At 41.0% G+C, this 24324-nt stretch overlaps 1 protein-coding gene across 2 annotated transcripts in view; it reads right to left on the bottom strand.

Annotated features, from left to right (window-relative positions):
* inpp4b (inositol polyphosphate-4-phosphatase type II B) overlaps positions 1–16388 on the bottom strand; it is a 190901-nt gene extending 174513 nt beyond the window's left edge. Inside the window, exons 1-2 of one of the 2 annotated variants that reach the window (XM_085409653.1) lie at positions 16070–16388; positions 9282–9326 (exon numbers count right to left, since the gene is read on the bottom strand). In XM_085409653.1, coding sequence (XP_085265779.1) covers positions 9282–9326; positions 16070–16154 — 130 coding nt within the window. In that variant the 5' untranslated portion in view covers positions 16155–16388. The remainder of the gene's footprint in view (positions 1–9281; positions 9327–16069) is intronic. The other variant, XM_085409654.1, reaches the window with a different exon arrangement.
* Between the last annotated feature and the right edge of the window lie 7936 nt (positions 16389–24324).

Below are 24324 nucleotides of genomic sequence, written 5' to 3'. Positions count from 1 at the left end.
AGATCAATGCCGCAGTCATACGGCCGATGCGGAGGAAGCGAGCGTGCTCTATCCTTGAAAAACACTTGTTTGAGATCATGGTAAACGGGTGGCACGGAGGAGAGGTCCGGCGGCTCGGAGAGAGAAGAATAGGTTAGCGGTTCGGAAGAGGGGGTGGCAGCTTTAAGACAGGACATGTGACAATCTTCCCCCCACCCCACAATGCTCTCCTTTTTCCAATCGATAACAGGGTTATGTTGATGCAACCAAGGGTAACCCACAACTAGCGGCGTGAGAGGAGCTTGAAACACATACAGCTGTATAGTCTCGGAATGATTGTCAGAGAGAGTCAGTAAAACGGGCTCAGTGATATGAGTGATGTTAGGAAGCCGCTGGCCACTGAGGGCGGTGACTTGGAGAGACTGTGGCTCGGAGTTCAGATTTAATCATCGGGCCAGCGAAGCGTCAATAAAGTTTTGTTCCGCCCCTGAATCGATTAGAGCCTTAAGAGGGTGGACCTGAAGCTGCACCGTTAATTTAGCTGCTAGCATGAGCCATGGAGGAGACTGTGAACTAGAGACCTTGCCCACCCGTATTCTCCTCTCTACTGGTGGGCACGGCCTTTTGGCAGAGACGGGCAAGCATTGGCAACAATAAAAACACTCACGGGCCCTCGACCGATGGTGCCGTTCCTCGGGTGAAAGGCGAGAACGGCCCAGCTGCATAGGTTGCTCACTCTCCATGTTGTGCGACTCCGAATCTCTTCCGCCACTCGTGGCGTTTCCACCCGATGATGCTTCGCCGCGCCTAGTGCGCCCGTTAACTCATCACACACGTTCAACAAAGTACTTATCAATGCTGGCTGCCCCCACCCGGTCTCTTCGGCCAACGTTCAGAACTCAATGGAGTATTCCGCCATACTTCGTCTTCCATGCTTAAGATTTAGTAAACAGTGAGCAGCTGCATCGGCGCCAGTACCTCTCTCAAACACCTGGTACGAGATGCTGGCGTCAGTTCTCAAAACAGCTTGAGCCCAGTTTAAAGCTGGTCCGCGTAAGAACTGGACAAAAAAGGCAATCTTAGCCTCGTCAGTTTCATATGTCCTCCGCAACTGTCTAAACTAAATTGTTATTTGGGTCAACGTTCCAAAACCTCCTCGGCCGTGAGGACGCGTTGCTGGGCGGCAGAGTCCGCTGAGTCCATATTCTGGCTGGATCGTTATGTTAAGGTTCAATGCAGGGGACTCAAACACGGGAGTCCTGAATCAGCTGAACACAAGGATTTATTTACAGAGTTCCCCAGGTGTATATACAGAGAGTGCTGGGTAGTGCTATATACAACAATGTGAGGGACGGGGCTCCAGGGAAATCCAAGGGGGGAATCACTCGCTCTCCAACTCTCCACATACACGACTGCAGTTCCTTTCTTCACGTTTGACACACAGATTCACACGGGAAAGGTTATCCAGGGGGTCTGTAGATGAGGAACCAGGAATGAGTGCGTTATTCACAAAAGACACTTGACTTATCTTGAGCTGTAGCTTGACTCTCACTGACGCGTGGTAGACAACGATCCAGCGAAGACCAGCAGTCACCTCCTGGCTTAAATGCCGTTCACCTTGATGGGCATCAGGTGTGTTCTTTTCCGTGGGTGTGGGCCGAGGGCGTGAACCCACAATGAGTTCCGCCCCGGCGACAGAGAGGAGGAGAGAGAGAGCGCGAGAGAGAGAAAAGAAAGAAAAAGGCCGATCAGCGTCTCGCCGATCCCCCAGGCCGTGACATAATGTTACTACTACTTCTACTATTAATAATAAAAGTAGAGCATATTTATCCCAAATTGGCTTCTCTTCATCGGCACCCTGTTAAATTCGAAGTTGAATTCATGCTGCCATAGGCCTAGGCTGCTGGGGGCTTCCCATGATGCACTGCTTCCCCTTCACTCACCTCTTTTCAATCACTATTTGTTTATACAGCACTCTTGCATTCAATCATTAGTTATTATTAATCTCTGGCTCTCCTTCACAGCGTATCTTTTGTCCTATCTTCCTCACCTCCAGGTTTCTTCCTGTTAAAAGGGAGTTTTTACTTCCCACTGTTGTCAAGTGGTTGCTTAGGGTGATTTGTTGCTATATAAAAATAACTGAATTGAAACTGAATTGAAAATTGACAGAGATAAACTAGCATTCAAAGATAAAACCATAAAAAAGCATTTGTGATGTTTTGACAAATAAATATCAGATTGAAGAAAAAATGTAAAATTTGAAACATGCCAGACATTGATCGTGCAAAGAGTGTCATGTTGAGCAGATAATGAAGGAGTTGTGACTCCAAAGAGTACTTTAGATAATAACATTCAGCAACATTTATACCCTCTGATTTCTTTAGTGGTAGTATTTTAGAAAGGGCTGCGAGAAGGTGGTAGGATATCTTTTAGCAGCAGAGCATGTGTATGCGTTATCTCCTAGGGGTTATTTTAATTTCACATTTCCCTTTACTCTTCGAGATTTCGGTGCCAGGGCTTTTGGACTCACATTAAAGAGGGTCTTGCATCTGCTTTAGCAGGAAGAAAGCTCAAGCTGAGGAGTTTGTGTGCCATGTAGGAAATTAGTTTATATATACATATACATGGGTACTCATGCAAAGTGGCTTCTGTGTTCCTTGATTTGGGCTCTGTTGTGTCTAAAGAGATGTTTGGGGTTTTTTTTTACTTTGAAACACGATAAAAGAAGGAAAGCTCCCTTCTAAAGCGATTGTACGCACGAGCCCTGTGAAGGGACACTGCAGATAAGTTGCTGACTGTCCCTATCAGTCATCTCAGGAGACATATATTTGACTGGCCAGACATATCTTCCCTACCCCGCCGCACAGTTAACCCCAGCCAGTTTGGTGATTGAAATGGGAATAGGTGCCCAACCATGCATCACCAGGCTGGCTCTCTTACAGGGATATGACACTTCAAGTGACCCTCTAAGGTCAGCGCCATTATGATGCTGGGCAGGGGCAGGAAAGGGAAATAGAGCGAATGGCAGAGGGAAAGGACAAGAGATTCCCTCAGAGACACATTTAGAGTTTGAGGAAGGAAGCCTGAGTGAGAGGGGAGATAATGAAGGACATGGATGGAGGAAAGAGGAGTATGGTCTATTAAAGTGGTTCAAATAATGAATTGCAAAGCAGAGGGGGGAAAAAGAGTGAGTGCTTTCCAGCACATCACATTCAAAGACTTTTTTTTTGTGGTCATTTATTAGTGAATTGCCTGCCTTAGCTTAGGTGAAAATTAATTCAACAATTTTAGTCAAGCAACTCAACTGCCAAAGTATACTGGGACTGATTCTTAAATCACCATAACAATTGAGCAATTGGAGTAATAATGTTTGCCCATCCTCGGAGGCTTCAATTACTATGCTGTATTTATTTTGTGTGATTGGAATATGCTGAGCTCTTTCAAGATGAATTTGCTGGAAATGAGTTTTAATGCAGCAAGCCTCTGTGACCCCACAACGAATCTAAATTCCATTTAATCGAGAGGGGAGCCCTGGGAGTTGCCGCATGAGACAAATATATGCTCATCTTCAGAAGACTCTTACTCATCGTGATAATTATTTCAACGCTTCAATTAATTTGACAACGTTATTTGCACGTGCCACGGCTTCGCACACCTGTTTGCGACTCGATCTAGGAGAAATGAAGGGAAGATAAAGGCCGTCGAGTTGTGATAAAAGTCCTTAACCTGCTGCGTAGGGATGCTTATCGCTCGTGTGAATCTATAGAACCGCGATAAGCACACGATATTAAATCAGACTTGAGCATTATGCCTCTAATTTGAAATTTGAAATGGGAATAAACCCTTCAGTTTTAATTCAATTATTTATAATTCAAAGTGCATTTGTCAAGGTGCCATTCACAAGAAATAGGTACCTGCTGCTTGTGGATATTTATGTAAAATGCTATTTGCATGCAAAACGTCTAGTTTGAATAATGATGCAGATGTATTTTAGGCACTCTGTCTGGTAAATGTTTCAGATCAAACACTGTTAAGAGGATCACAAATTCAATTTAAGAAGAAAAATTGCATTACTTGCAAAATAAGAGAAGAATTCACATGAATCTTAGGGGCAACAAACTGCCTACTTGGACACAGAGCAGACAGCATGTTTGAAATCATAACACAGCGATCTCTCATGTAGAGAGTATCAAAGAGCTGCTGCCTCTAATTTAAAATGTAAGTGCAGTCAGTGTACAAATGAGGGACTAACGTTCCTAAAAAGAGACCTCTGTTCCCCTGCTAGCAATCTAGGTTTCTGAGGTGGAGCGGAGGTTCTGGCTTCACAACAAGCTAAATAATTAACCATTCATAAAACAGAAATAAATGGAATAAAAATGTGGTTCACTCTCTTTGTACTAAACCACAGAAGTCAGAGTTTTAAATTTGCTTGCACTTCTAGAGACAGAAATAGGCACACCTTACAATTTTTTCTGCGAGCTTGTTTGTTTACAGTAGAAAGGATTCTTCACGCTGGATGTTACGGCATGATGTCAAAACCAAGGCAAACACCAATGAATGTCCTTCCTATATTAGGTTGGAAAAATCTGCTCAAAGCTGAGATGGTAAAATCTTGACATACACCACTGTGGAAAAGTACGTTGCTTTTTCCCCACAAGGAGCAAGACTTTACTGTCATTTTTGAAGAGTTTATGAGTAATTGTTCCCAGGCTTTCTGAAAGTCAAAGGTTTTCTTCAGACACTGGCTGCTTCTTCAACCTTTGTTCCTGTGCCTGACCATTTTTATAAGAATGCTTTTTTATGGATTCATTAAGCCACTTAACCCTGACCTATGAATCACTCAAGCATAAAAAGGCTCCTAACTCAAGGTATGAATCAGTGTGGTTGGCCACACATAAGGACAGTTTAACAAAGAACCAATTTTGTATCGTTACATTCTTTGTTATTGTCACAAAAGCGCATATTTTTTTCCTGTTCTTAAGAAAGAGGACAAAGCAAAGGCTCCACAGAAGAGCTGAGAGATGCATCTGGCCTGTCAGCCCGTCCATCCACTGCTACCAAAGCCTCACCAGAAATGAGCTCAGGTGAAGGGTACCAACTGAAGCCATTCTTAAGGAAGGAAAACTGGGAGAAAAATGTGTTTTAGTGTTGTAGTTTTAACAGGGACTAACAAAACAGAGATACTTAGGTCTTCACTCAAGTCCCAAGCCCAAGTAGATAAAATATCACAAATATAAATATTTATTTACGCAGTTTTTAAACCGGAAATGACCATTTAATCATTACTATGACCTTATTCATATTAACACCACACTAAGTAACTGGGACAATTTAGTGCTGCTCACAGATCCATTTATAAATTATTCTACTAAATATATGGTTCATTTACAGAATTTAGTCCCAGTTTAAAAGGGATGATCCACTCTCATATCACTGCATTGAAGTTTTCTTGCTTCACAAAGTGTTCCCAACAAGCCTGAAAGCTATGATCAATCAAAACACTTGAGTGATCTAGTGTTGGTCTGCACTGATCATTTAAAATCTGAAGAATTTACCTTTTATTTTGTACTCGTGGTTACAGAAACAGCCTTCCCTGGAACTCGAGATGTGCTCTGTCTTCCTTTGATGTGTTTTCATTTACCTTTCATTTCTTTTGCTTTTCGGTAAATATTTTAGGATCTTAGCCGTTGATTAGTTCACTGTCAGATTCTGAGTCCTTGTCAGCTGTTTTGATGAAGCTGTTTTTGAATACTTCTTTGTTTCTGTGTCATAAATATTTTGCACAACCAGGTCCACTGTATTTAAAATATGCTGCACGGTTAGCTAGGGCCCACATTCCCTTTCTGGCGTGTTAGATGTACTGTTCGAATGTGCAAAGCCTCTGGGGGTAAAAACAGAAACAAATGGTATTTTTACAAACACACTGCAGCCCTGAGCTTTTTTTTTTTTTTTTTTAACATTGCCAGAAAGAGCAGTATGTGAGAACACAAATGTCTAAATCATTTAGATCAGACATAAAACTCTCTTTTTACCCTGCTTTAGGTCTTGAAGCCCATGAGTGAATAGCACAGAGAATTTACAGTAAGCTTGTGTGTGCCATGAGTCCTGCCTCCTACATCTAAACCTAAAACTAACTGATTCAGGAATAAGAAGACATCTGTCCCAGACCATCAACTGCTCTGTGCATTGTTCAACACTCAGGGCACAGAACTGGCAACCTGGTAGGTTTTAGCAACGTAACTACATGGTGTGTCCATGTCTCCCTATGCTCCTTTTTCTCTTCAGTTCTTCCTTCCCACTCTCACCAAGTGCTTCCTCATAGGACATTGCCAGATTGTTCTGGATTCTCTTCTTGTGTCTTGAGATGACTCCTCTTGTGTATTAGTGCTATTTCTTGAGTTGAGCCTATCAAACCTGAAGGTTGTTATTGTGATGTCATCATGTTGCCTGACAAAAACCTACCAAATGGCTAAATAGATCTGGTTGTAGCCTTTATGCCCTTACAATAGCTTTCAATTTCACAGCAATGAGTTCAACACAAAACTGTTATTATGCATGTTATATTATTACATCATCACTATGCCTAGTAACTGCATAACAACAGACTAAAATCACAGACCAAGCAATACTGAAGCGTTGGAATTTACTAGAAACTGAATGTCGTAGACCGTGAAGCTGTGATTAGGGTTACAAAAAACCCCCAAACTTTTGTTTTCACAATGTTAGCGAAATATTTCAAAAGAAATTTCTCGCACAACAGACACTTTACTAGTAGAGCAGACTGAGAGACTAATATCTTGTACTATCCTGCACAAGTTGTGACATCAACGGGTCCTCATCAAACAAGGCAAGGCAAGGCAAGGCAAGGCAAGGCAAGGCAAGGCAAGGCAAGGCAAGGCAAGGCAAGGCAAGTTTATTTGTATAGCACAATTCAACAACAAGGTGATTCAAAGTGCTTTACAGAGACATTAGAAACAAGAACAAATAAAAAGCATGATTTAAAATTGATTAAAACAAGCAAATAAACTAACTAACTAATTAACAAACAAACAACAAACAACAGTATATAAAATCAAAACAGATAAAATCAGAACAGTAGATAAAATCAGTAGTTAAAGTGTAAGTTTTGAAATTTAAGCTTAAAGTGTGGATTTGGTGCTTTATTCAAATGCAGCTGAGAACAGGTGAGTCTTCAACCTGGATTTAAATAAACTGAGTGTTTCAGCTGATCTGAGGCTTTCTGGGAGTTTGTTCCAGATATAAGGAGCATAAAAGCTGAATGCAGCTTCTCCGTGTCTGGTTCTGACTCTGGGAACTGATAAAAGACCGGATCCAGATGACCTGAGGGATCTGGATGGTTCATACTGGGTCAGGAGGTCATTGATGTATTTTGGTCCTAAACCATTCAGAGCTTTATAGGCCAGCATCAGAACTTTAAAGTCTATCCTCTGACGGACAGGCAGCCAGTGTAAGGACCTCAGAGCTGGACTGATGTGGTCCACTTTTTTGGTCTTAGTGAGGATTCGAGCAGCAGAGTTCTGAATGAGCTGTAGTTGTCTGACTGATTTTTTAGGTAGACCTGTAAAGATGCTGTTACAGTAATCAAGCCTACTAAAGATGAATGCATGGACTAGTTTTTCCAGGTCCTGTTGAGACATCAGATCTTTTATCCTTGATATATTCTTGAGGTGATAGTAAGCTGACTTTGTTATTGTCTTAATGTGTTTTTCTAAGTTTAGGTCTGCATCCATCACTACACCCAAATTTCTCGCCTGGTTTGTGGTTTTTAGATGTATAGATTGAAGTTCTCTGGTGACCTGTAATCGTTTTTCTTTGGCGCCAAAGACTATTACCTCAGTTTTGTTTTTGTTTAGCTGGAGAAAATTGTGGCACAACCAGTCATTGATTTCCTCAATGCATTTACCAAGAGCCTGTACAGGGCCTCGGTCTCCTGGTGACATTGTGATATATATTTGTGTGTCATCTGCATAGCTGTGATAGTTTATTTTGTTGTTGTTTATAATCTGTGCCAGTGGGAGCATGTAGATGTTAAACAGAAGGGGTCCCAAAGGCCTTAAACTTAAAGGCCGGACGACTGCTTGTTTACTATCCTCAGTGTGGTTAAAAATATGTTTTCCTGAAATTCAATAAGCATTTTAAACAAAACTATTACAACCTGTCACTTCTTTCGAGAGCTTAAAAATAATTTGTTGAAACAAATATTGGAAATAAAACACGTCATGTAATATGTCATTAAATACTGCCATTATAGGTTTGACAGGTACAGATTAGATAGGTGTACTGTACATGGGGCGCACAATCAGGCCATTTAAAAATGGACATGGTACTGTGTCAGCTGTCAGCTGTATTTTCTAATTTTCCACCACGGCAGACAATTTACATTTAAATTGTTTTTCTTTCACAGCGCAAGGCCCCAACATAATGTTCGAGTATCAAATGGACATTTAGACATCAAAGCAAGCAGTACAAATGTTTTGTTTGACTTTGTTTGCTTTATGTGGTTTGAATTGTATGTGCGCCCAGTTTTGTGTCTCTACATCTTTACATATTTTTACACATTACCTGATGACAATCGGACTGCCAGCAACAAAAAAATTATGATGCATCAATGTGTATTTGCTGTTAAAACAGAGTAGAAGGTATCAAGTAACACTTGAGAGTGTATGTGTGTTAAAATGTTAACTTTTACTATTGTGACCCCTGTAACAGAAACTTCACATCCCTGGATCATATATATCATCCATCATCTCATCTGTAGCGTGGCTTTGATCAAAGGATAGAAACAACAAAGTCAAGATGCTTGTCAGATATAATCAATCCTGAATGTCAAAAAATGTTATTACCAGTTTAGGAAACATGATTTGAGCCACAATGAATTATCTGTGGCTCAGATAATTCTGAGCCACAGAAGCCACCATTTCCCCAGATTGAATGGTGAAAGTTCACCATTCAATGCTTTCTCTCTGCTGTGCTTCTGTTGTCCTTTCTATCCTTACTTGTGTGTCAGAATTTATTGCAGATATGCCACTGATCCTCACTGACATCTGCATTAATGGAAATGTCAGCATGTGTGTGTTTAACAAGAGTTACTGTAAGTTTGGATGTATGTTAGCAAAAAGGGATGATTGCCATTGACTTTTATTGCGTTTCCATGGCGGGAAAGAGGCAACAAACGTCATCTAATATGTGTGCGAACGAGCCAAAACAGTGGTATGTCTCCATTTTCATTGCTTCCCCTTGAAATAAAATGACCCTTGAATTACGGCGTTAACAGGACTTACCGAGGCTGAACTCCACCTGAGGCAGCTTGGGTGTTAGAATAACACCTGCAAGACAGAGACAGCAAAAAGACAGAGTGGAGTTGAGATAAAAACAGAGCGAGAGGGAGATAAAGATAAGGAAGAGGGGAACATTAGAACAATGAAAAAGGAGGAAACAGACGTAAAACATTAACGGCTGCAGTTTAATTTTGTGGAAGTTTAAAAGGTGTAGAGCTCCAACCATTGTTTTTCAATGACTTTTCATGAATTTCAGTCTTTGATTTGCCATCTTATTAAATTAATCATATCAATGTTAGATAATAGGGAAATATGCTCATTACAATTTCAAAGAGCATAAGTGCAAAACAAGCCGACTACTTTTAATCTAAAATAATCTGAATCAAAAACCTGCGAACCCTCACATATTTACTAAAAGCAAGGCATAAATATTTAGCTTAGTTTCCTGGTTATTTATCAAAATTGTTGAGTCAGTTGTAGTCACTTTGCACAGATGCAATATAATTACGCTAAGGGGGTTGAACTCCTGGCAACAAACTATTTTAATCAGAAATAAAAGGCTTTATAGAGAGTTTGAACATGGTAGGAGCACAACAGGCTCCCCAAATGCCACACTGATTAATGTAACTGTTCATCTAGATTATGCAAACAACTCAGCGATCGTTGAGAACGTCAGAACTAGAGTTTCTGGGTATCCATTGTCCTTGAGGCTTTACGCCAATAACGATGACTGACTGCTTCAGTCATCTGTCACTAAAGCTTTCTCTCATTCATCACTTTCCCAGTTTGACATGACCATTCAAAAACCAAACCGATGAAACGCCTGTAAGATGGTGCAACAAGTCTAGAGGGGGACTAAACTGCTAAATTCCTCCTCTTGGGGTGCTTGGACACAATTGGCCTCTCTAAGGCTCATCAACTCCACTAATGGGCCGTGGATACTCGATGTTCACTGATGTATGGGAGCCATGCGACTTAGGTAATCTTATGTAATGAGGATTCTTTGCAAAGAAAAAACTATTTACTTAATAAGGCAGAATGCCTTATTGACAATTTTGAATGCATAGATAATGCTGTCCAAAAGTCTCAGACAAACTCTCATTTCTACATATTTTGCTTGGGAAATTGGAATTAGGCGCAGCAGTATTGAAATGTGCAAACACGCATTAAAAGTCTATACAGTGTATATAAGCCAAAAACACAGGTGGTGCAATTCTTGGTTAAAAGCTTGAAAGTCAGTATTCAGCATGATCGCCTCTGTTCTTTAATACAGCCTGAACTCTCTTAAGCAGCTTTATTGTAATCTCTATAAGTACAGTAGTCTTCACGAATCGTTCTCCAGGCTTCTTGAAGGACATTCAGAACTCTTCTTTGGATGTTGGCTGCCTTTTGTTCTGTTCTCTGTCAAGATGATCCCACATTGTTAGGATCCAGGCTCTGATCCGTGAATGATCATGTTCCCTTGTGTGTTTTTATATCCAGATATCCCTTTTTAAGGGGTTTGTAGTGTGTTTGGGATCATTGCCATGCTGAAAAATGAAGCCATTGCCAGCCAGCCCCTTTCTTGATAGTATTTCTTAATGGATCAAAATCTGATCAAGATAAAAGTCTTTTCTGTGTTCGTATACTTCCATCAACCTTGACAAGATCTCCAAGACCACTAGGTGAAATGCAGGGCCAAACCATGTGAGCCTCCACCATGTTTTGCTCACTGTTTTACCTCTCTCTGATCTCCATCAAAAATACTGCCAGTACTTTGAACCAAAGTCGGATCCATCCATCTCTCCGTGCAAGACCTGTTGCCACTGATTTTCAGTCCAATTCTCGTGTAATTTGGCAAACCTCAGCCTTTTCTCCCTGTTTTCCTTCCTTAAGAATTGCTTCTTGGCAGCCACCCTTCATCAGAAATGACCCTTCAGCGAACAGCAGATGGACCAGCATCTCTCAGTCAAGTCTTTGCTATTTCTTAAGCACGTGACCTTTAGATTCAAACAAACAAGCCAAAAAGAAAGAAAAAACAAACATTGCTCAAAACTGGTTTCTTGAAAGCAAATTATAAAGAAACAAGTTCTGGCGCAAGACTATTGCATCGTACTGTATGTATGGTTGTTTGTTGGGACTGTTGATTAAAAAGCATGTCCAATAAAGGCTCAAATATTCTCTTAGTAACAGTGCAGGTTTACTGTAATATTTCTTCTTGCGTTTGTTTCTGGAGATAAATCTAAAAAATGCCCCAGCTCACAGAGATGCAGTGAATTATGTCAAATGTTGATGAATCGTTTAAATGCTGTTTTTTAATCTTTGAACCATATTCTTTGAAATGAATGAGTCCAAAGATTGAAAATTATGGAAATCATAAGCATTATCTGGCACCGTGTTGAGAGTCATTTGCCTACTGAGGCCAAGACAGCTTCAAGCACAGTAACTTGATAAAAAAAAAAAAAAAAAAGATTACCAGCAATTTGAAGTGCATTTCTAAATTCAATAAATATGCTAACAAACTTGTAAATAAACCTTCAGTTTGCTAGCATTTATGCTCAGTGAAATAAACTGAGCTCTGTCAGATGTAATACATGTCAGAAAAGGCTGTAGAAGCTTACGCAAACCCGGTCCAATATCTGTTACAACTGCAGTAAATATCTAATTAATCAAGTGGACAAGTATTTGTAGCACACGGGGCAAGGAAACACACACCACCAACACAGGTCAATTATGCTTGTAAATAAACTTTCATCATCTGGTTCTCACATTACTTTCTCATCTTCATCATCCCATTCCTCAGGGGTCATGTCTCCTCATGTTGTCACCATTAAGACTTCCTTATGAGTGCTGATGGAACTTTAATAAGCCAGGATGACATGCTGCGTAGCTGAAATAGAAAGCCCTTTAGCTAGGTAGGCTGACACTGTGCCAGCTGTTGGGTCCAGTCTCCGGTGTAGCATTATCATAAGGGACTGACACATGGACAGCCCGGCTACTTTGTAGGACTTATCTTGAGTGGTAAGAAGCAGTGGAAAATGCTTGTCGTTGCAGAAATAATTAAAGATAAGGAGCAAAGCTGAGTCTAGGTCTGATAGAGGTTCAGGATACAGATCATGAGACACATGTGGCAAAGCAAGTCAAAGTGTTTGATAATGAAGCAGGAGGAAGACTGGAATTCAGAGCTGTCAGAATTTTAAAGCATGGCTTATAGGCAGAGTGTCGAGTATTTTTAGAAGGATCATGCCAGATGCTTTGATTTTATGACAGGCAACACATGTTAAGTTGCATTTTCCTTTTTTTGTTTTTTCAGTATAAAGTCTGAATAAATAACGTGTAAAACTATGTTTTAGTGCAGCTCTGAAAGCTTTCACATGGTCACATCACCCCAATATCCACATGATCTAAGATATAACGGACAAATTATGCAACCTGAGGACACAACTCCTGTTATGTACACGGTGACCTCATTCTCGTCCCGCAGCACTAAACATGCCGCATGTCATTACCCTCTGGGGGAGAATCAGCCTGACCAAAACAAATACACAAACAAGGTCTAATCGCAATAATTAGCCATTACATGGAGAGAGATAAGCCACCTGCACTGCCCATATCTATTGTAACTCCTGCAGCATACATGGCTCACGACTCTAAGTTGCAGATACATACGTGGGGGAAAGTGGCACAGGTGTGGTATTTATAATCGATATCCGCTGGCATTATGAATATGGTAATAAGCTCAGCAAGGCAGCAGGCAGGCAGCACATGCAGATGTAACTCCCAGAGGGGCCCAAAGCAAATGAGGTGTGCCCGCCCGCTATACTGCAGTTTCATCTGGCTCTAGAAATAACAGCACAGCCCCACTGTACCTCCAATCTATCAGCCCCCCTGTCTGTGGAAGGTATCAGTAGGGAAAAAGGCACGCTGAAGGCAGAGGAGAGGGTAATTTATAAGGATGTGAGCAGACTAGGTGAATCCTCAGGAATGACAAAGTTAATTAATGTTCAGGGACTTAAATGGTCCGTCTTACAGATGATCATTTAACTCGCTTCCCTTCTCATTGCCCTGCTTTCTCGCATGCTGCATTGTATGATAACCGCTAACACGCAAGGGGGACAAGGGTGAATGTGGGAAATAGTTGGTGGTTTTGGTGGGTGGGGGTGGGGGATTCAGATGATTCTGCTGTTTATTTCTAAGTCTGCAAAAGATGGAAGTAGAAAATATCACCAGACACCGCTCCAATTCCCAAGTATGGTTTCAACGAAGAAAATCAAACAATTTTTCCGAAGAGAGTTTTGATAAACTGCCCTGCAGAGGCTATAGTACACATTCACAGTCACTTCTGCTTATCCTCTTCATGAATAGATATTACATATAAAAGCCCACGCCTATGAATAAATCCTGTTCATATTTTTGAATATTATCTTCTTTTGAATTTTGAGGTTAGATTAATAATTCACTTATGTGGCTGGCTCAGCATGGGCTTTGATATAACAAGTAACAAGTAATTTCCCCATGGGGATCAATAAAGTAATCAATAAAGTATCCATTATTATTATTATTATTATTATTATTATTATATTTCAGGGATATAACTCTCTCAACAAATGATTCCAACCCAACAAGCAGCTCTGCTCACCCTTCCTACACGTTCACCCACACTAATTGCAATGTTTCCTTCTCCTAACTCCTTTTTGTCCGACCTCGCGTTTCTCTGTCCTGTAGTTTAAATTGCCTAAACAGAACCTGCACATCCACTGTGATGATTCAGTCACCAGCCAGGCTTACATACCTGTAACTCAATTGATGTTTGCACAGACAGGCATCCCATTAGGACAAGTGGTGCTGAATGGGAGAGTGAGTTATCGTCACATTACTGCTTTGGGAGATTGAGGAGGGGGGGGACAGATGGTTTTGTTGCCAGCGTTTAATGAAGTGTTGTGAATCAGTTGGATGCGCTGAGGAGGTCTTGACTGTCAAGCTGATAAGAGACGTAGTCTGGGGGGGTTAACAAGAGTGGGACCTTTCGCTCCGCGACAGCTTGGTCACGGCACGCGTCTCGCAAAGACAGTTCAATCAATTAAATGTTGCGGCTTTCATTACCGATACTGTTTCCTGTATGCAAATTCTGTTATGAATAGTTAATAGCTAAAATAACATAATTTCACCCTTTGTGATTGGGAGTTTGTAAAACGCCAATTCAGCCCCACCTTAATTAGCACCGAGCAGCACCCAGTTTGGTTTCGCTTTTATCTGCTGTCAAGAAAGAGGAGATAAACTGTGTCACCTTGCGACTGATAATGCACGGTTGTCAACCTGCTGTTCAAACACTGTAATTATGTGCTTCGCCCAGGGGAAACAAAGCAAAGGTAGAGTGAGGCGTTACACTCCTGCATCTGTCAGATGCCATCTATAAAATTGTGCAGAGGATTTTATGGTAGGTGCCTATCTTGGGTTTGCCATCAGGTCATAGCTATTGAGAGTGTGGCCCTGTGTGTGTCTCTGCATAACTGTGCAACGTCAGAGCATGCCTGCATATGTCCGTGTGAATGGGCAATCGGACACATAAGATGCTTCACCAGTGTGTCAGTGTAGGTTTAAAGCAAAGAAGGCAAGGCGTCGTGAACTGCGCTTTCATCCTTCTTTGTACAGTTCCATCTGCTTATTCCCATTGGGACGATGATGGTTCTTAGCTTGCATGCCAATGCAAATGCTTAGCAGCAACCGCATGCAGTGTCTGTCCTTTTAGTAAGCAAAGGTATTAAATGTGGAGAGGAGGCTTTGTGGCATCACTGATATGGATAATCTCTTCAGCATTCTCCTGTAGTGATGGGCACTAAGACATCTAGTTTGCCTCTGCCAGTGCATATTAGTGACAGCACATTCAGCCTACATGGAATATGACTGCAGTAAAAATGCAAATTCACACACACATACACGTGCATGCATGAACACCAGTGCACAGAGACAGAGACACGACACGCAAGCAAACATGTGACGTTTTACCCCCCGACTCCCACCAAGAAAACATGTGAACAAACAGCTTTTCAAACTTTCTCTCTGCAGAGTCACTCAATCAAAATTCCATTTTGCTCAAAACTAGATAAGGCAGACTTTTGTATTATTTACTACACGCATGCATTCTGAAGCTCAAAAGAACTGAGAAACATTTTTGAGATTTCAATTCAACCACACAACAAGAATACTTAAATGGAAACCTGCAGCAAGGCAGGCAGTTTTTAAAAAGTCTACAGTTTTAAATTGTGGACACGACTGACAGGCCCGAAGATCAGTCGTGGCTTAACAACATTTTAAATATCTGACAACAAAAGACATCACTTGATAGCACTTAGTGTCATTTCTATCTACCAATAATGATCTGTCATAACAAGTGCATCTATATATCATCAGGTATTGAGTTGTAATTATTCTGCATAGGAGTCAGTTACTTGGCTACTGAAGACTGGGGTTTTAAAAATCTCTCACACTTTTGCTGGTACCTCCACCCTAGCTCTCTCCCTGAAACACACACACACACACACACACACACACACACACACACACACACACACACACACACACACACGCACACAGACTTTCATTCTTTGTGTGTGGCAGCACGAGAACAAACACTTGCACAGGGAAAATACTCAAAAGCAAGACATCATCTAGAGAAGCATTTGCAGTAACAGTAGAGAAAACCAATGCTTAGAACTGACGAGCAGTTATGGAGTTAGACTGTAGAACAAGAAAGGACAGAGGAAAGAGGAGACAGATTCAAACAGTCACAAAACACAGTGGAGTCAGCTCACCAGCAGCGCTCAGTCCTTCAGGACTCGCACTCAGCTCCTTCATGTCAACCATGCAGTGTCCCAGGTGCTGCGTGCCGTCCTCCATCTGTCCAGCTTGCCCCACAGTTCTCCCTCGTGCTCCTCCACCTCTTCTCCCACCTCCTCCACGAAACACCACAGTCCAGTCCAGTTCCCCGGCTCACACGCAGCCTTCCAAGCAGAGAAGCTGTCACAAAGATAGCAATCCTCTCACCCCGCTTTCTTGCTGCCTCACGGTGCGCTCTCTGTCAGCATTAAGGATGCCTCATGGAAACTAATACGGAAGAGAGGGACCGGCGACGGACCTGGAGCAGCAGCGGGAGGGAGGAGGAGAGGGAGGGGGAAGAGAGGGGAGCAGGAGAGAAAAAGACAGGGGAAGGGAGGAGTGATGAGGGAGTGAGATTCCAAATGAAAGAGAAAGCAGGACAGAATTGATGTTATGTGCAATACAAAGCTCTATCCATCAATCTTGGGCTGTCAGTCGGGGACCTAGACCCGACTGCACAGAGCACCGCAGCCAGAAAGACACGGCTCTGTCCTCCCCCTCTCTCTCTCCCTCCCTCCTTTTCTCTTCTCACTGCGCAGCCACTGCTGCAACCAGACATGGCAGCAGGGTCCCTTTGATTTCTGATGTCCGTCTCACTCCCCTTCTCCAACCTGCCCTCACCTCTACATCACTCTTTTCCTTTTCTCAGCAGTGTAACAATTGCCAAACTCCCAAGCGTGATATGTTGAAGCCAGAATCATGCAGCATGATTTGGGGACTTATACAGCTGAGGGATTTGCAGAGTATAAGGACAGTTTTTATTGCATAAAGAGCTGAGTATAACCCAACATGGCAACTTCACCACAATTTCAAATCAACAGGTTAAACACAGAATGTGATACAGATAGTAGTTGTTTCTGGGTTTTAGAGGTTTGTGGGGGTTGTTTATGTTTCGCAGCGTAGATCTAGACTGGACATTTTGAAAAAGGAATTAGGATGAGGAGTTATATATAAAGATTTTCAAGGTAAAATAATGACTGCCTCCTCTTATGCTCCTAAGGGAAGCATTATTGTTCTTTGGTCACCAAGGTCATGATGCTACAGTAAGCGTACATCTACAATGTAGTTAATTAAAATCCAGCTGAATGGAGGAGGAGCTGTGTTGTCTGTTAAACTCATTCAATATAAGTGAAGGCTACTGTGAAGGTGCTTGATTTTATACACCTGTGGCTATGGAAGTGATTTTAAGTGAAGTTTCACCTACGACTAGCTGGAGATACAGCTTCTCTCACCAGTGATGATCCTTGATACGCAAAGTTGGGTTCAGTTTGGCATGAAACCAGATGATGTTTGCCCTCGACATAACTTTGAGGACTGTGAACTCAAACATAAGCTCCTGCAAGTGGTCAGAACCAGGTTTCCAGAGCGCAATCTAAAAATATACTGCGCAAAAAGCAAGAGCCACTCTTAATTTTTCTTTTTATTTTGCTTCCCAGGAGCCAGTCATTTCTTGTAATTTTTTAAAGTGGTCTTGAGCAATAGTTCTCCAGGCTTTCTGAAAGCATTTCAAGGTTTTTCTTTGGACATTGGCTGCTTTTTCACTCATTTTCAGTCCAGTCCTTGTACCTGACCATTTATCAAAAGAAAGGTTTTCTTCTGAGAACATGAATCATTGAAGCATAAAAAAGGCACCTAACTTAACGCATCTCTTGGCATGGTGTGCAGTGTGTCCTCAAATAATTAATGAAACTGGACAAGTGGAGGTCAAAAGAAGATTTGGCAGGTCTAAAAAGACACTATGTACAGCAGATGAACAGTACTTGAAAGTCATGTCCTTAAGAAGTAGAAAATAAATCCAACAAAGACCTGACAGAGAACCCAAGAGATGAATCTGTTTGCTGAAGCCTCATCAAACAGTGTCAATGGAAGCGTGACTGTCAAACAACCATTTTAAAGAAAATGAAACAGGGAGAAAATGTTGAGGTATGGCTAATTAAAAATCAGACTATGTGGAGAGAGGAGGTGGGCCCAAGTGCAGACAATGCCGTTTAGTGGAGGATGATAAAAACGTTTCAAAAACAAAGGCAAAGCAACACTAAAAAATAACCTAAACTGGGAGAACTAAGTCTAAGCATAAAAAAAACCCTGGAACATGAAAAGGAGCATGAACATGGAAACCTGACATGAGAAACCTAAAACATGAAGACTTGCCGTGAATTCATAAACCTGGAAACATGGCATGACATAGTAGACAAGCAGGCAAAACAGATGAACGGACAAGGAATGACAGGAACTCTGAGATTAAATACACACAGGAGGTGATCAGGGGAAGTGGAAACACATGGAGAAACAGCTGATTCGAATGAACATAATGACGCCACGGGGGAAGTGAAACTAAACATACTGAACATGGGACAACCAGACCTCTTCAAAATAAAACAGGAAACATAACAGAATGCAAACATGACAACACGAGCCTGAAAACATAGAACACGCAGACATTAAACACGTGTCAGACTAAGACAGCGGTCCCCAACCTTTTTTGTGCCGTGGACCGGTTTAATGTCAGACAATATTTTCACGCTCTAGTAACAGATAAATATTTCTTTCAAAATAAGACACAACTACAACACAGGAAAAGACCCAGGAAAACGAGTTAACGATAAAAACCCTGAAAACTATGTATTTCCAACACATTCTCAATTCCAGAGTGTAATATTTTAGGAAATTTCACACCAGAGCCAAAACTCTCGCAGCCTGGTACCAAAGGACTCATGGACCGGTACCGGTCCTTGGCCCAGGGGTTGGACTAAGACACACAGACTTACCACGACAAACCGATGAGGAACAAGCACACTATAGATACACACAGAACCCAATGACAAATGAAACGGATCACAAGGGGAAAACATGTAAACAAGAGAAGGAGGCGGGAGACAAAGACATCACAGAAACACATGAAGGGCGAGGAAGACTTAAACATAAGGGGTGATGACACAAAGGAGATCTAAAAAACACTGAACTTACACAGCAGCCTAGGCAAAATAGAATGAGCTGAACTTAAACATAAACCATCAAAATATAAGACAAGTCAAAACGCTGGGTCACATGACCCAGGGTCATGACAAGAGCTGCCAGTTTAAATCAGGTATAGTTTTTTTTTTTATGAAGTATTGAAACATTTTCATTGAAACTTGTTAAAAGGAAAAAGTATAAAGGTTCACCATCCTATCACTCAAATGTTGTTTTATAACATCAACAGCAGAAGAAATGTTTTTAAACCCTTGACTGTAATCATAAGAAAAACAGGACAGGTCAGATAATGTGGGCTGTAAGAAGATTATTCCTTTGTATACAGTTCTGAGAAGAACGCTTTGTTCTCTGCATATTCTTCACTTATTGTACTCGTACATAATCAAGTGGCTGGAATAAAACCTTTCAAATCAAAGACACACGCCGCAAAGACTAAAGAGCCATGTGGAGTTCATGTGCACTCTTAGGGCACCTGGTCTGGGTTGTGGCTGGTGCCAAAAACCTAAATGAAGATAAATTGGTCCCTGCTGGAGCAATAAGATAGAAGATGAATCCACTCGGCATGAGGAGGTTGCTTTTTTCACTTTCCACAACTCTCTCCATCCTTACGCGTTCATCCCTTTATTGCCACATTCTCCTTGTTCTCCATCCTCTTTAATCCATAAAACCCATCAAGATAAATGTTATCTTCTTCTGTTTTAATGAAAATGTGCTGGTGCACATTTATACATAAGCACAATTGTGTGTGTGTGTGTGTGTGTGTGTGTGTGTGCTTGTGTGTTTGTGTGCATGCAAACTCAACGTGGCAGAGTCAAACAGGTCTGCAGAGTGGTCCATTAACATTCTAATACGTTTCTTTTAAAGGCGATATGTGTTGTCTTATTAAAGCCTGACTGATAGAGGGGGCTGGAGAAAATCAATAGACAATGCACTAGAGATGGTGAATAGTACAAGTACACAGAGGAGAGGAGAAGAAAATAAACATGCCCTTTTTAGCTATTCCTCCCCAAAGCCTGAAGCATAGATCCTCACATTTACCCATTCCAATAGCACTTGAAACCCATTACAATTTGAGATACACTCCCTCGCAGTATTAACTTAGAAAAGCCAACAGCTTGATTCACAGCTGAGTTTGGGATGCATATTGCCACAGCTAGGGTTACGCAGCTGTACTGCTTTAAAGGCTGCAGTGGGAGACATCCAATTGCAAAGGTATAAGTCAACGCTGTTGCTAAAAGGAGGAGTACAAATAATTACTCGAGGTGCTCTCTCTCTGGCCTCATTTAAAGCCTTATCTTAAATCTCACAACACTGACTGAGATGCAATACATTGCAGCAAGTTATTTTATATTTACAACATTCATTATGAATGAATGTTTAATTTTCAGTTATAGAAATCAGCACCCTGACTGTGGCAACCGCAGGAACTCAAACAAGAACATTAAAGTAATCACTGTCTAGACAGCCACCCCTGCTGCGTGCCCTTTCTTTGATTTGAAAATGGTTGTGCCATAAATGTTTTGACATGGCAAGCAAATGACTTCCTGTACGAATCAGGTGACCACACCAAAAGACTAAGAGCCGGTGAAAACCTCCTAGCTTTCTCAGGTGAAGCTGGCAGTTTGAGCAGTCAAATAAAAGCCTGTGCATAGTGGTTTGAGCTCTTTGTTGTGGTAAATGGTAAATAATGAAACAGTGAAGCTCTCCCACACACATGCATGCAATGCTCCACTTCCTGCTAAAAACACAGTCTGTTGGGCAACCACTATCAATTGAACAAAACAGGAAAAGTGATTAAGTTCATATATATATATATCAACTACATCAAAACAACAAACAGGCAGAATGAATGAGTGCTCTCAATCTCTTAACATTTCAAAACAATCAATAAAAAGCTTTTTTGTTCTGTCTGTCATGACACAGTAGTGACTTACCTACATGTACACTGTTCAGATTTATAGTAGCTGTAATTATTCTAACCAATTTTAAAGCAATTTAAATTAATGTTCAAGCTACCGATTCCTCGCTCTTTCATAAAATTATAGCAGAATAACAATGAGAATGAACCACAAACCTGTTAACGCACACATAGATGTGACGGCATAATACTAAAATAGGCAACACATATTCATCTCTTCTTTATCAAGTTCAACATGTTGATCAGCCGAGACAAACTGAACTAGCACTTGCAGAGTATATTCCACAAGATGCTAAAAATAGGACGTATAAAATATACAGCATGTATATATAATGCAGTGTTTTCTTCCATCAGAGTATCCCTATTCAGCAGTGTCATCTCGTCTAATCGGATCGCGTGAATCCTCTCCACATTAAACATGTACAGTCACTCCTTCTCCTTTCAAATAATGTGACGAAATGAAGCTATTGATTTCTCATCACGTGTTGTCATGTCAGATTACAGGAGGCTCTTTTACAGCACCGCAACTGACATCCCAGCCATCAATTTTCAATATTGTCTCGCTGCTCAAAGGTTTCTGATTGCCTTTGTTTTCTTACAGGATGGTGGAAATGACAGCTATTGAAATCTAGAAATCAAGTATCCATTACTCCAACCCATTGACCAAATCTCACAGTGATATTTGAAAGACATTAATTTAGAGTAAAGCATGCATTCTCACATACACTTCTAGTATTGGAACACACAAGGCTGTGATTTCTTTCAAGTGTAAATGTAAGTGATGTATATGACAGGGGACAATTTGTATGCCAAATGAAATGAATATGTTCAAAAAATAGCACTTTTTGGATTCTGAAATTCACTCCTTGTTCTCTTTCAAATCGCAATCAGTATCTCACTATGTGAAGCACCACTGCAACGACATCTGGCTAAGACGGACAAAGCTCTTCAAGGACGCAGGGTCCCCTGATCCCCGCGGCAACCAGGACTCTATGAAAATCATGTTTTTATAGAGAACCTGAGTTACCCTAGTAACGAAACATTTTTCTTTACACTTGTTTTAAGATGAAAATTGATTTAAATTTACTAAATGACTTTAACTTGTTTAACCCACGTGATTTAACTGGCACTGATTTTGAGCACAACTTACTGCATTTTTGCACAAAGCAGTTGCTGATAATAGCTTTTTATTTTTTGGCTAATGTGTACCTTGCCGTGACAAGTCATGATAATTTCCAAACGTACTGCAAATTTTTTTCAGGAAATTGGAAAATAAAATATTATTATTTCCAATTAGTAAAAACAAGTACCGTGCCAGGTTAGGTCAGAAATTTCAGCCTTGACAATTTGTTCCATATAATCTCACCACAATCGGTGATACGTGAAATAAATGCATAGAGGGTCCAATTTAATTTCTATATACAGTGCAGCAGCACCCACACATAAGCTGGCATAAGACACATATTTTCCTCAAAACAGCAGTGCCAACAGCAAACACTGCCAGGTGAATGTTGGTGAACAGTTGTGTGCAAAATAACAAGGCCACTGATCTCACACACACACTGAAAGACATTTTCACTTCCTCACAAGAGAGCGGGACTGCTAGGCTGTCCAGCTTGCTCTGTTAAGTCCCACTCCCTATGGTTACTGTTACTAGGCCTGTGAAGCTTACTAAACGGTCGATACCAAAGGAAATATTAGCAAATTCCTGGAATGTTAGAATAGAATAAACCTTTATTATCCCACGGATGAGAAATTTCGGTTACAGAGCTCTTACAGCAAGGAAAAATACCATATAAAAGCAAGACACAAGGTGGTCCTATAAGCAACCGAAGTTCATATATACAGGTATATACAGGTAACAATGTACAGAATATGTATAGAAAAATTGAAAAATTGTACACGGATATGTATCAAATCTACAGAGTTGTGTATAAAATGTAGAGCAAATAAACAAGGTGGTGAGTAACATGACCAAAAGAGTGTTAAGCTGCATTATAGAGTCTGACAGCTGCTGGTAAGAATAACCTGCAGCAGCGCTCTAAAATAATAATAGAGAAAACTGGACAGAAAAGAGTAGAATATGCTTTTCAGAGCTGTACTCCCAAATCAAACTGATAAGAGTTCTGTTAATAAAGAGAAAATCAAAATAGAAAGGCTCACTACTGGTCCAATTAAAAGTGCTGCAGACACACACACACACACACACACACACACACACACACACACACACACACACACACACACACACACACAGACAGACAGATAGATAGATAGATAGATAGATAGATAGATAGAGCTGGAGAGAGAAACACACATACCTTTTAAGCTACTAATAGGATATTATTTCCAAAGCTTTCATTATCTACCATATTTCCAGTAAACTTACACCATCCCCTATTTCCATTTGTTTAAAATGAGTCATGATAATGCTCCCACACACCAACTGCACCTGAAAATGGCTCTGATCTGGTTTGGATCCATCAAGTTTGTAGATTATGCTTTTGAAGCCTCAAAACCCACATTTCTGTCCCTGTGAGGGTTTTATGAATCCATATTTGGTGGCCCTATTTGGACAAAAGTTTTAGTTAGAGATTGGTGAATCTGTTTTTCACTGTGAAATTACGTGAACGCTATTAAATTATTGGCTAGTTTTTATAGGTTGGTCTTATCACACAGCTCTGGAAGCCTTGTGGACAGTCTTGTGCCATTTAGCACTTGTGACATCTCTACTGTTTGTCGTAGCATAACTTAGGTGTAGCCAAGCTGAGGGAGCTCAAAGCATGCAGAATTTATCATTCCGTGTGAAAGGGCATCTGATAAGTTAGCCTTCCTAATCTGCATTATCTCGTCTGCCATGGCAGTGGCAGTCAGCGTCGTGCTGTAAGTTCTACATTCTCCCCACAGTAGCCCTCACATCACGCCTCATCTCATCCTCAACGTGCCTACTGCCATTGCCTTTGGCTGCTAGTGCTGAACAAGGTCCTACTTCAAACATGTCAGTGATTTTCCCACATTTGGCAAAAAGTTACTAATATCTGAAAGGTCATTCTTTTTTGGCCTGCAATTTCTTTTTTTCTCTCTTGCATGTTGTCTCACCCAAGTTTGGAGCCTTTTTTATTTTGCAGACTTTTTTTTAAATGTGTACTGTTTAATGAAGGGGTGGAGCGGTTTAAAGATATGACTCAGACAGTCCAGAGTCAAACAAACAAAAAAAACCAAGCCCATAAGCACCCTCAGCCAACCAGGAAAGTGCTCAGCATGGTGGATGACCTGTTTTTTCCTAATGCCTGCCCCTCT

Source organism: Rhamphochromis longiceps, linkage group LG6 (genome assembly GCF_057381845.1).
Source record: "Rhamphochromis longiceps isolate RC_006_pf linkage group LG6, R_longiceps_female_GT1.1, whole genome shotgun sequence".
In the NCBI taxonomy this organism is placed as follows: Eukaryota; Metazoa; Chordata; class Actinopteri; order Cichliformes; family Cichlidae; genus Rhamphochromis; species Rhamphochromis longiceps.
This window is presented reverse-complemented; position numbering and strand designations above follow the sequence as displayed.